The following is a 12,959-nucleotide window of genomic DNA, read 5'->3' as shown; positions in this document are numbered from 1 at the left end:
TACTCAGATCCTTTAATTATATTTTATTATGGTAAATTTTTAATTCTTATTGCTTAGATGGATGTGGATACCAGGAATTTCATATTAAAGGTGGAGACATAGCTATAATTGAAATTCTTAAATAATTCCTAAGGACAACTATTTGCACACTAATAAACTGAATCAGAATTACTTATTTCTTCTTTTGTGGTGTCAAGAGTTAAGCATTACATGTGTATTGGAAGGTTTTCACTTTGGTGCTTTAGCACCTTCCTGGGCACTCAGAAGGGCACACAAATTCTATTTAATTTCTTTGTGGTTTTTTCTACTGTTCTCCTGAATACCTCTCTCAAAACACTGTATTCTTTTTTTATTATTATTATTGATTTCAGAGAGGAAGGGAGAGGGAGAGAGAGATAGAAACATCAATGATGAGAGAGTATCTTTGATCGGCTGCCTCCTACACGCCCCCTACTGGGGATCAAGCCCACAACCCGGGCATGTGCCCTTGACCGTAATCGAACCTGGGACCCTTCAGTCCACAGACTGATGCTCTATCCACTGAGCCAGACCAGCTAGGGCAACACTATACTTCTGACTTAAACAAAGAAGGAATTTATCTAGTTTTACTGTGATTTTGTTTACTTTTTCTTAGATACCATCTCCTATTTTCTACTGTCAAGATTCATCTTTGATTTCAATATTTAACAGAGTCTAGTTTTTCTTTTTATTCTAGAAACAAATTTTTATGCATTTACCTGTAAACATGAACTTTCTCCTCTCAGAGGTAACTTATTCAGACTTTAAAGTAGTCTGATGTCTTTTAAGTTCGGCATTTCAATTGTCTTGAGTATTCCTAAATGTTATCTACAGTAGGAAGAGTTAACAGACTTTACATATTTTTGAGAATTTTATTTCTTAGGATTATTCTTAAAATTTCTTTAACTGGGACATTGTCTGTCATAGTAGAAAAAGCAAAAAGAGTAATGTGAAATGTCATAATGTCACATAAATTGACGATAAGAATTGGAAAGTAATTATAATTGCACCATTATGCTGTTACTTTAAGTAAGTTTATGTCAACATTTCCTTATCTGAACCCCAGTTTAGATACAGCTAAATCTGGATTGTAAAATTTGCCATAATTTGGGGAGAAAAAGATTCTTAAATGCTTACTATATTTTGGCAGCCTTAAAGAGTGAATATGAAATATACCTTAGTGACTTCCAATTGCTATTTTTTTTAAATCACCGTGAATATCAGCAGGATATCACATATTCTCATGTCCCAGCTTTAAATCACATTATTGTTGGAGGAAAGGCCTAACTTTGATTTCATAATTCAGTAAATAATAGACAGAATTAACCATATTTCCCCCATAATATTACTAACTATTCTTTTAATATATATATATGTATATATATATTACTAACAATCTATTCTTTTAATATATATATATGTATGTATATATATATATATATATATACCCACTGATCCATACCTGCTGGGTAACAATCTATTCTTAAATAGTACAGTTAAAATATCTTCAGATATATAAAGAACATGAACATGTCTTGGGGCCTAGTTGCACACAATAACTATTTTACCTCTTTGTATCATATAATAAAAGTACTCAACTGTGAGTTAGAAAGCCTGGGTTCTTATTTTAGCTCTAAAATCAACTACAAATATAACTTTGGACAAGTCACTGAACTTCTCTACATCTGTGCTTTTGTCTTTGAAAGGAGCTGAACAAGGTGATTCACTTGAACTGTAAAATTCCATAACTTTGCATTTGTTCCTGATATTGTATTTTAATGTATTATTAAAACATTGATATCTCTCCAAGGTAGCACTTGTAAACTAAGAGGTCATATCCTTCCTATTATGTTGGAACTAGGGACGAATTCGTGCATCTTGAAAGGAGCTGTGGGCCACGTGGCTGCAGTAGGCACGGGGTGGGTCTTGGCACATTCTCTGCACCCCGCCCGGCCCCTTCTGCTGTGGCCCCCCAGTCTCCTGTCTGCTTCCACCACCACTGTTCCCACATGCTGATGGCACCGGGCCTGCTCACACCCACTGATGGCACGGAGCGATTGGGGCTGGTGCCAGCAGCAGGTTCAAGCAGGTGCAAGCGGGGCCAGCACCTCAGCAGGTGCAAGTGGCAGCTGCTGCTCCAATTGCCCCTCAGGAGCAGTGGGTGATGGATGGAGAAGCCCTCAGGGGCAATCAGAACCAGCAGCCACCGCTCACACCTGCTGATGGCACCAAGTGATCAGGACCAGCACCTGGTGGGTGCGAGTGGCAGCTCTGGGCTGCAAATGTGAGTGGGGCTGGCACCAGCAGCAGGTGCAAGTGCCTGACGGGACTGTGGTGCACGGGAGCAAAGAATTTTCAGTAACCACCAGAGTCTCACCCAATGACAGCAACCAGCGCCCCGCCTTGGTCTGGCACCCCCGCTCACCTGCTCCACCATCCCACCGCGGCCAACACCTGCTATGTTCTGCACACACCCTTTGGTAGTCAATGCTTGTCATAGCGACTGGTTGTTTGGTTGTTCGGTTGTTCCGGTTGTTCTGCTGTTTGGTCTATTTGCATATTAGCCTTTTATTATATAGGATCACTTTCCCCAAGGGCTGGTGTGGGGGTTTCTGTTTTCCTAGGTCAGGTATGCTCTTATCCATCCCTTTAGCTATTCAACCAGAGTATATGACATACATGAACGACTTTATTAAGGTGGACTCCTCACACCTTAGAGGAAAAAAAACACAAATGTCTCCCCTTTTCACTGAAGTCTTACTGTGAATCCTTACCTGTCACTCTTGCTGACCAGCCCTAGTTCTGCTTGTTCAAATCTGTGTGAGGTGAGGCTGGCCATGGTGGCAGTCATTGCTGGTGCACTTTTCACAACATCCATACACTTTAAGCACCAGAGTGTTCTTTTTACTTCCTCATGCCTTTCAAAGTATAGAAGTTGCAAATTTCAGGTTACAGTGATCTGATTTGGAACTTGAGGCATTTTGGGGGATTCTCCTGCCCATATATCTCATTTACATGTATTTGTGAACAAAATACACACACACACACACACAATTGCAAGTAAATATACCCATCCACAGTGTTTGTACACCTACTTGCACACACACAAGCACCAGCGTACTTCTTGACCTTGGACTCTGCACTTGAACTGGGAGTTATTACCTCCATTTCCATTCTGGGAAGCTTTGGCTTTCAGAAGTGACTTTGTGTCTAACAGAGAGGCTTCTGTGGGCAACCCATGAACAATGAGCTTAAACAGAAGAATGAGGGTAAGGTTTATTGGAATAAAGATTAACTTTAAATTCCTCAGGGGAATGAACCAAATCCAGTGCTTTCCTGTTAGCTGACACTTTTTATATTGATGCTATCTTGGATCTTCTGGAGAAGGGAGGGGGAAAAAAATTCAGCAAATCAGCTCTTTCATTCAGCAGCGGAATCTGGGGGGCTGTTTTAGCTAGGCTTTCCGACAATCCCTGGTTTAATGTTTTCACTCTGGTGAGGACAGTAGCTTCACAAATTTTGTGAAAATCTGAGCAATGGAGAGTGTTGTTCAGGGGGAAGCAGAGTGCAGTTGTTTAAACAATCCCGGACCAATAAGCATTTGGGAGGTGGAGTTACTGTTGTGTGCATTTGCAGAGCAGGATAATTCTGAATGAAGACTTTAAACATCACACAGGCTGACGGGCTCTGGTTCTGCTCTTTGTGAGAACAAAACAAGTGACCAGGCGGCTGGGTTTTGCTTATTGTCCGTTGGTGAGTGCAGCTTGTTTGATAAGATTTTAAAAAAATATACATGCAAAGGATTTATCAGAAAGCCTTATGAATATTTCATTAGTTGATATATTCCACTGAATGAATTCAGTGAATGTCAGTGTGTAGCTTGCAGACAAACCTCATCCACAAGGAGGCTACTGACATAGGAAGCACTTTGGCGCATTTTCAGAGGCAACGCCGGGCTGATAAAGCTCCGTGTGACAGCCTGACTTGCCATTCTTCGAGTATGCTGCTCTTGCTCTGAGCAGTTCATACACTGGAGCCTGGGCTTCTGAAATTAAACTGGAAATAGTTTGCAGACTTACCAGCCTCCTAACCTGCAGCTGTGTCTCTGCTATGTTTGAGGTTTTTGTTTTGGATGGTGAAAGCGAGCGCTCCACATAAGACATGACAGCAAAAAATTCTTCCAAGGAACTTACTGCTTCTGAACCTGAGGTTTGCATCAAGACTTTCAAGGAGCAAATGCACTTAGAACTTGAGCTTCCGAGACCACCGGGAAACAGACCTACATCTCCTAAAATTTCTCCACGCAGTTCACCCAGGAACTCACCATGCTTTTTCAGAAAGTTGCTGGTGAATAAAAGCATTCGGCAGCGGCGTCGCTTCACTGTGGCTCATACGTGGTAAGATGCGATTTGGAACTGTCTACACTAGTGCTTTTCATTAGTGAGCAGTGATTTAAAAACGTAGAGAATAGAACATTTGAGTTTTTGTTTATAATCCAGATCACAAGTGTGAAATGAATGGAGAGTGGGTCAGCAGAGGAATACGTGGTGCACTGTGTGTTAAATGATCATTGTGCTCCTAGCTGTTTCCAGATAAAGGCACCCTCTGACTGTGGAGAGTCTTTGGAATTACTGCTTATAAAAATGCCTAGTTAATTCTAGGTAAATTGAGAATTGAAGGGAGTTCAACAAGAACACTCAGTTTTTTTGTCCTATCTCAGTTGAGGTGATGGATGACTTTTTTGTATGTTTTGTGGTTACTGTTGATGATAATTTGAGTAGTATATTTTTGGTACAAGATAAATGTTTTTTTCTTGGTTCTAATTTATTTCTGAAGACAATGTCTGAAGTAAAAGTTATTTTATTGTGTTGCAATGTTTGTAGTGGGTTTTAGCTTTATTGACTTTATCATTACACTACTTCAGGAAAGGGAAAATTAAGTTCCCACTTCTGAAATTACAGTTAGTTAATTTTCTTTATGATTAAAAATGCTATTATCTTTAAGATCCTCTTGTTGTAAAAAAGTGACTTAAATTTTTGATAATAATCAATAAATTTCCAAGTTACTTGGAAATGCCAATTAAATAAATTCAAGAACAGCTCTGTAAAAATTGCCCTGAACAATAGGCTAGCTTCCTTAAACTTGTATAATGATGAAATTAAGAAAAACCACAATAGAAATTAAACTTTAATTATAAAAGCTATGCCATTTCAGATTTCTTTGAAAAATATATTTTCTATCAATTGAAAATACCCTTCAAAATTGGGTATCTGTACCCCTACAGTTTTTATTTAATAGGGACCATAGCAATGAATGGAGCTAGTACCACTTAATGGTAATTCTAACACAACAATTTTGTGAGTGCATACTAGATTGCCAACCCACATTATAAACTGAGCATATCTAGTTTTTGAAATTAATATTTACTTGAATTCTGTTGTCTAATCTAGTGTACATTGCATTGGAAAATTCAGGTTACCCCTAGAAATATGTAGCTTACTTTTCATGGCCACCACATGTTTAGCCAAAACATACTTTACCTAGCTAAACATGATATGGTTGTTTTTGTTTTCTAACAATGGACTGTTGTTCATGTAATTGCTTTATTGGAGAGCTTTGGTCATCTTTTTGATGGATTAAATCTTATTTAATCATAATCTCAGACTTATAGAATACACATGATGAGTTTTTAAAAATCTACCAATGGTAACATTTGTATGAAGAGAAGATTTATATATAAATATGTACTGATTTAAAGAAGTCGTCTCTCTAATGGTATACCCCACCCTTAGTGCGTGTGTATTTCTATATAATTTGCTAAGTAGTATACCTGAATAGGAGAATGTATATAGGTTTGTTAATTAGTTCTCATAAATAAAAAACAAGGATGAAATACATATACTATAGTTAATAAACTCATATTTTTTACTACTTGGGTTAATAGTAAGCCCTTATTTTGATCAGAAGGACATTTAATTTAAGTAAGGTAATTTTCAGGTAATGGAAAATCTTCATAAAATCTTGGTAATATTTTCTTTATGGTAGAGTTCCCGAAGATAATAATTTGACCATTCTTTTATTTAGAATACATTTTTGATGTTCTAGGAACATAGAGCTATAAATATTGTATTTTTCTTTCTAAAAATAATCCCAATTTTAAAGTGATTAAAGAGTAGTTTTACTCATGCATTATATAAATTTTCTTACAGCAAGTTACAAAAAGAACAACTAAATACTGTCTGCGGTAACTTAATGTGATTAAAGTGACTTCCTAGTTAAGTTAAAACAAAATTTTCTACAAATTGCTAGAAAATAAAACACATGACTTTGGTGCAATGTAACATAATGTAGGGTTAAAGAATACAGTCGTCATCACACATACTGTATAACTTCAGTTGTGACTATTACTCATTTTCACCCTTTTTCTCCTTCCAACTCAGGCACTCCCCTTCCTATGTTTCTTAGTAAAGCTGTATCACAGTCCGTCTTCAGCTCCTGATTGTGTCTATACTTACGTTTATTTCTATTGTGTTATGTGAGTGTATGTTTAATATTTGTCAATTTTATTTTCATGAAACATTCCATGTTTCTTTATGGAAAATATACACATCATATATTGAAATGACTTTCTAACTAATCTTAAAAAGTATGTGCTTTTTTATCATCATATGGAATAGTTACATGAGGAAATAAGATCATAAGTACTTTATTTTTGCCTCATTGTCACGATGAAATGTAACCATCTTTTCACGATCAACGATTGGTATTTTCCAAACCATGCATTCAAGTTAGAAATTCCAAGATATGCACTTAGAAGTCTCTAAAAACATGTTATTACTTTACAGTAGACAGTAGGCTTCTTTTAAGAAGATTGGATTGTTTTGATTTCAGCATTGAAATTAAAGTAATTTTCATGATGAAGCTAAACAATTCAAAGGATACAGTTTATTTCTAAACCCTCTGGAGAATTTTTTTTAATCTTTAGCTATTTGTAGATTTCATATTTTGGTCAAATGAACATGTAGTTCTGGTTTTGAAAACCTACATTGTGAAGTGTGGGCCAATGGCAGAAGATTTTTAAAAAACACCTGTGAAATACCTACTCTGGGGTTATTTAGAAAATATCTGGGGGGGAAAAGTAGATATTCAATGTGCTGTCACTAATCAGAATATTTACACAATCCTAAATCTGGAAGGAATTTGGGTGATTATCTCATTGCTTTCTTTATCCTGGGGCAGGATCACAATTGCTCCATCTTTGACATATGGAAATCTGCCCTATTTTTAAGACTCTGGAGAAAATAGCTCTATCACCTCACTCAGTACACATTCTCACTACTTCACAGTCCAGGTATTGGAAAATTCTTCCTTATGGTCAACATATATATAATATCCTAGTGGCCACCAATATGTATATATAATATACAAATTTGTGCACAATGAAAGGAAATTAATTAAAAGAAATATTTTAATATCCCTCTCTCTATAATAGAAGTGTCTACCAAATTCATGATCGACAATGACAGAGCAAAACACATGCGTGCAGTTGGCGCCAGCGAGAGCTTTATATGTATCGCTAATGCGTGAGTCAACTTAGCCTTTTGTATATATAGAATTAACTTGCTTAATTAGACCTGCTTTCTGATGTAGCTAAACTTTTTCCAGCTCAGTGAAGCACCCAACTTCTCTTTCAGGTAATTGTCACCAACACAGCAGTAAATATCAACATGAAGCAGATTATTATTGTAGATCATGCAGGGAGAACAAAGGGTAAAATATTTAACTGCAGCAGTGTTTGACTATATTCTGCGCAGTGACAAAACCTGAAGTAATTTTTCAAGGTCCACCATTTCTTACTTGTCTTCAGTCAGATCAAGTTTCTAAGCTTTCTAAATCTCCATTTTCTGCCTAATGAAAAGAAAATAGGATTCCACCGAGTCTCCTATCTACCTACTCCAGGACTTCTGTGAGGATCAAATGAGATGAGGCACGGGAAAATGCTTCACAGACATTTGATTAAAGTGTGAAATGTTTGCACCTGTCAATGAAGCAAGTCATATTCCTGGGCTGAAGAAACTTCAAGGAGGCTACTTTTCACTAGGGAGAGGAAGCTGGGTGTTGCTACGTGACGTCATTACCCAGCACCCACAGAGACTGGTTCCAAGCTGGGCTGGTCTGTGGGCCGCATTTCGTGCCATAGGGTCTCAGCAGCATTGGCTGCGATTTGGTGGGCTGTTGCTCTGGGGTGGTGGCGGGCCTGTTTCCCACTTTGTGGGTGCTCGGTCTGCAGTGCCATTTCTCATGGCAGCTCCTGCATTGAGCGTCTGCCACAGTGGTCAGTGCACATCATAGCGATCGGACACTTAGCATATTAGCCTTTTATATAGAGAGATAATATGTATAATTTGTATTTTGGTCTTCAATGGATATTAAGACTTAGAAGACCCTGCATGAATCTGAAGATCATTATTAACTGACCCCAGGGTTTTCTTTTTTCATTCACTCAACTTATGGAATTGAGCACTGCTGTGAGTAAGAAAAAAAAAATCTCATTTAACCCGCATGGATCCCAATGCCTACAATATGTTAAGTTCTTTACTAGAATGTTCACGTATGTTATCTCATTAAAGTTTCATTTGACTATAAGAATATGCTAAGTTCATGCTCTTTTCAATATTACATGCTGCAGATATAAAAAATGTTCTGAACTGCTTTAGCTTCTTCCAAGTGTTTCTATCTAATTAATCATTGTTTTGACCTTGAGACACCATCCCAAACTTTCAAATTCTGAAACCCAGAAGCGGTCATTACACTCATTAGATAGCATGAAAAAAGTTACGTGTCACACTTGGCCAAGTGTCAATGGAATAGTCAGCAGTGCTAAATGGGGAGTGGGGAAATTAATGCCAGAGTTCCTACTTATTATTTACCCCCAACTCTGAATCAGGGTGAACATTTCTGAGGCATAATAATCGTACCTGGCTTGTTTTTTCTTGGCTGGTATTTGCCACACAGTGTCCAGCTTTTTCAATCTTATTTCCTTTGCTGATGTCCCAGCTTTTTTCATCAGTTTCTCCCCCATCATCAGCAGCGTGATGCTTTCTGAAAGAAGGTATTGGCGACAGTCTTGAATACATCCTGGGCCTGTCACACACCTCTTCTCTACACTTTCCTTATAAAGAGCACATGTATTGGTGGATGAGACCCATGCTCTGTTTTTCATGCTTGCAGATAAATATGCTTGCACAGGGAACACTATTCTTTTAACTAGGGCTTGTATTAGAAAAAAGTCTTACGTTTTTCTTCCTTTCCCCCTTATAGTTCTACTTATATCTTTGAAATCTTCCACGAAATATGAACTTTTGTGTCTAAAATGCAAATGCAAAAGTATTAACATAGTTCATACTCTAAAGGAACTTATATCTGATAAGACAAAGCTGGATAACTGGAGAGGAGTAAAAAGAAAACAGTGAATTTAGTACATGCTTGACCTTCCTCTAAACTTGAGTTATATTTATTGTCTTATGCAACTTAGTTCTGGTTTGTTAGCTAAATCTACTAAATCTGTGCTTGTATTTTTTAATTTTCTTGAGTTATTTCCTAGCGATATTGGAAAATTTTGAGAAATATTTGTGTCTGTACATACTTACTGATTAAATATTTGATTGAATAAGACATTTGTTGAGATTCTACTATAGACCCTACACTGGATTTAGGAGATAGGAAATTAGAAAGAGAGAGTCCTTGTCTTTCAAAGAACTATGTAGTACTGGAAAACAAATTTATGCATTAATAATTAACCAATGATGTGTAAATAATGATATTGAAGAATGATGATCAACTTGTTATTAGAGCACATATTAAGTGAGTACTGATGGAAAGTAAGTCAATGTGTTAGGGAAAGTTTAGATAAGAGATGTCATATGTATGAGGTCTGGAAGAGTGAATGGGAGTTTTTCAGGAAAAGAGAGGCTGGAAGGGTTTTATTTATTTATTTCTCCCCCCAAGGAAACAATAATAAGGAAATTTTGTTTACAAATAATCCTATATAAAAAAACCCTAATATGCAAATTGACCAAACAGCAGAATGACAGGTCTCTATGACGTGCACTTGCGCCAGAGGGTAGATGCTCAATGCAGGAGCTGCCCCCTGGTGGTCAGTGCGCTCCCACAGGGGAAGCTCTGCTCAGTCAGAAGCCGGGCTCACAGCTGGCGAGTGCAGTGGTGGTGGCAGGAGCCTCTCTGTCCTCCAAGACTGTGCTAAGGACCCCTCTGGAGTGGGCCTAAGCCTGGAGGCAAACATCCCCCAAGGGGTTCCGGACTGTAAGAGGGTGCAGGCCGGGCTGAGGGACCCCCCCTCCCCCCGCAACCCCAGTGCACGAATGTCGTGCAAGGGGCCTCTAGCAGTAATAATAGCTCGCATTTATTCAGCACTTACAATGTGTCTGATATTGTTTTAAATATATTTACTTATTTAGTCTCATAAAAGGCTCATGAGTATAATTATTTTCATTTTATAAGAAAAAGAATGAAGCATAAAGAGGATAAGTAATTTGCCAAAGTTACTCAGCAATTAAGGGTCTGAGTTGGGATTTGACTCAGAATATGAAGTGTGAAGGAAAGTGAGCAAAGTTCACTGGAGTTACAGCCTAAGATGAAAGGTGGCAAAGATGGGAAGTAAGACGGAATCTGTAGATTGGAGCCATACTTTAAGGGATTCTGGGCTTTATTCCATCACCAGGAAGCCACTGCAAGGTTGTGTGAAAGGAATGGCCATAAATAGCTTTTGCTTTGGAAAGATACGTTGCAGGCATTGTGGAGGGTGCAGTGGTGGACTAGGAGATTAGAAGCAAAGGGGAAAAGGAGAATGTGCATTTGAGAGATAATGACTTCCAATTATTGTGTAAATCCCATAACATCGAAAACTCTGTTTATACCATTCTTTATGACTTAACAAATTACTGTTTATGGAAACTGTGAGGCAAGCATGCAAATTTGGTATCCCTTGCATTTATCACCTACAATGGGATGTTATGGATGGTAGCTGATGCACTACCCCCAAATGCATCAAACAATCACAGCTGAGGTGCTTGGGAAGATGAGTGCATTTGGGGAAAACCCTAGTGCTCAGTCCTAATTTACCAGGGGTGCTTTGTGTTGTGCTTTATGTATAATCCTGGTGGGGGGGATTTTACAGAAATTATCTTAGTTCACAGTCTGAACTAAATGCCAGTGGAAGTCTATGCCTCACAGCCTGAGTCTATTGCTTTAATCAGAGCAAGCTTTTTCTCAGTAATGCAAGTCTATAAATGGTGTTTCCATGGCCTCCTTAGTGTTTGCAAATCTTCAATATATTGGATTTTAAAAATGCTTACTGTAAAAAGGGCTTTGTAAAGTAATGATGAAATCCCCCAGGGCCCAAGCTGGAAGGTGGCCCAGCAACCATGCCTATTGTCCAACTGCTAAAGTCTAAGCCCCTTTTGCAAAATCCCATTTGCTCTCTTTTCCCATTCCTCTTTTGTCATCTCCCAGTTTTTCTCCATAGGTGTTTATAGTGGTTATTTCTCTAACATCACTGTCAAGACACCAGCGACATTATGCTTGAGACATTTAAATGATTCTCAGAAAAGAATCTAAAATGCTTACTGTGGTTTACAAGGCCCGATATTATCTGGCCTCAGGCTACCTGTGACCTCATCTCCTGTTCTCCAGCCAGGTAGCTTCCTTTCTGTTCTTCAACAGTCCTAGCCCGCTTCCACTTGCGGGCCTTTACACGTGGTGATTACTCTGCCTGGAAGATGTGGACGTGGCTCACTCACTTCCATTCAGGCTTCTACTCAAATCTATATACTAGAGAGGGCTTCTCTGTTTCCTCTATTTAAAAAAAGCACCCTTCACTTTCTAGTGCCTTAATCTGCTTTATATTTATTGTTGGCACTTACTATTACCTGAAAATACATCATCTGAAAAGACATATCTGTCTGTTGTATTCTGTTGTCTACCAATCCTACTGCCTTGCCCGAGGACAGAGATTTCATCTTGTTTACTAAATTCCAGGCACCTACAAGAAAGGCTAGCACCTAATATATATTTGTTGAAAAAAATAAAATAAAAATGACTATGGTTTAAGGTTCCTGCTCCTTATTTTTTGAGCCCTCTTCCTTCAGCCCAATATGAAGGAGGAGGAAAGGAAGCTTAGGTGATGCTTATTCTACAAGCATTCTTATTTTATTCATCCCATAACAGTTGTGTTCCCTTCCTGGCAGTAAGGCTACTCTCACTTGCTTCCTATTTTTGTATTCTAGGATATTGCAGATACAGGTTTAATTATAACATCTCACTAGAGGCTAAGTGTTTTACATGGTAGTCTATTTAATTAAGCCGCTGTGTACAAATCATACTATCTAGACTGTAGTGCGATAATGTGAATATCTGTCTGTCGCATGGCACACAATTATTTATTTTAGGTATTCCTCATGCGTCACACAGCACAATTAGTGCCACAGCTCAGAAAAGCTCTACATATATCTTACTGTCTGAGTGGAAATGTTGTACACAGGAATCTATTTGTTATCTGTCCTTTAAAATGTTTGCACATTATACATTACATCATTTACCTATATTTTTTCACTGATGCAACATTTAAAATAAGAAATTTGAGCTTTATATAGGATTTCCTGGGTAACTTGGAAGTAACAGTCTGTGACTTGCAGAGTGAGGCAATTGTGAGTTAACAACTCTTGTACTGTGGAAAAACCATCACCAGGAGTAAAAAAATTCTGTCTCATTTTTTTCTGAACTGAGAGGTTGGGACCTCTGTCACTCCTAGTAATTGTTTGACACAGATATGTTTGAATCTCACTGTGTATTCTCGGTTGAAAAAAGAATGTGTTGACCTTCTCAGATTGCTTCTTGCTGGAATATGGGCATCTTCTCTTTGA

General features: G+C 38.1%; 1 protein-coding gene across 3 annotated transcripts in view; it reads left to right on the top strand.

Moving 5' to 3' along the window:
- PDE4B (phosphodiesterase 4B) overlaps positions 1 to 12,959 on the top strand; it is a 531,417-nt gene that overhangs the window by 172,914 nt on the left and 345,544 nt on the right. Inside the window, exon 1 of one of the 3 annotated variants that reach the window (XM_081087645.1) lies at positions 3,654 to 4,415. The exons of the other annotated variants lie outside the window; for them this stretch is intronic. Coding sequence (XP_080943771.1) covers positions 4,180 to 4,415 — 236 coding nt within the window. The 5' untranslated portion in view covers positions 3,654 to 4,179. Of the gene's footprint in view, positions 1 to 3,653; positions 4,416 to 12,959 lie in introns of those variants that run through there. 3 annotated transcript variants of the gene reach the window in all.

The sequence above is a fragment of the Myotis nattereri genome, assembly GCF_964212035.1.
Source record: "Myotis nattereri genome assembly, chromosome: 3".
NCBI classification, from domain to species: domain Eukaryota; kingdom Metazoa; phylum Chordata; class Mammalia; order Chiroptera; family Vespertilionidae; genus Myotis; species Myotis nattereri.
Note: the sequence above shows the minus strand (reverse complement) of the source record. Positions and strands in the feature narration are given on the sequence as shown.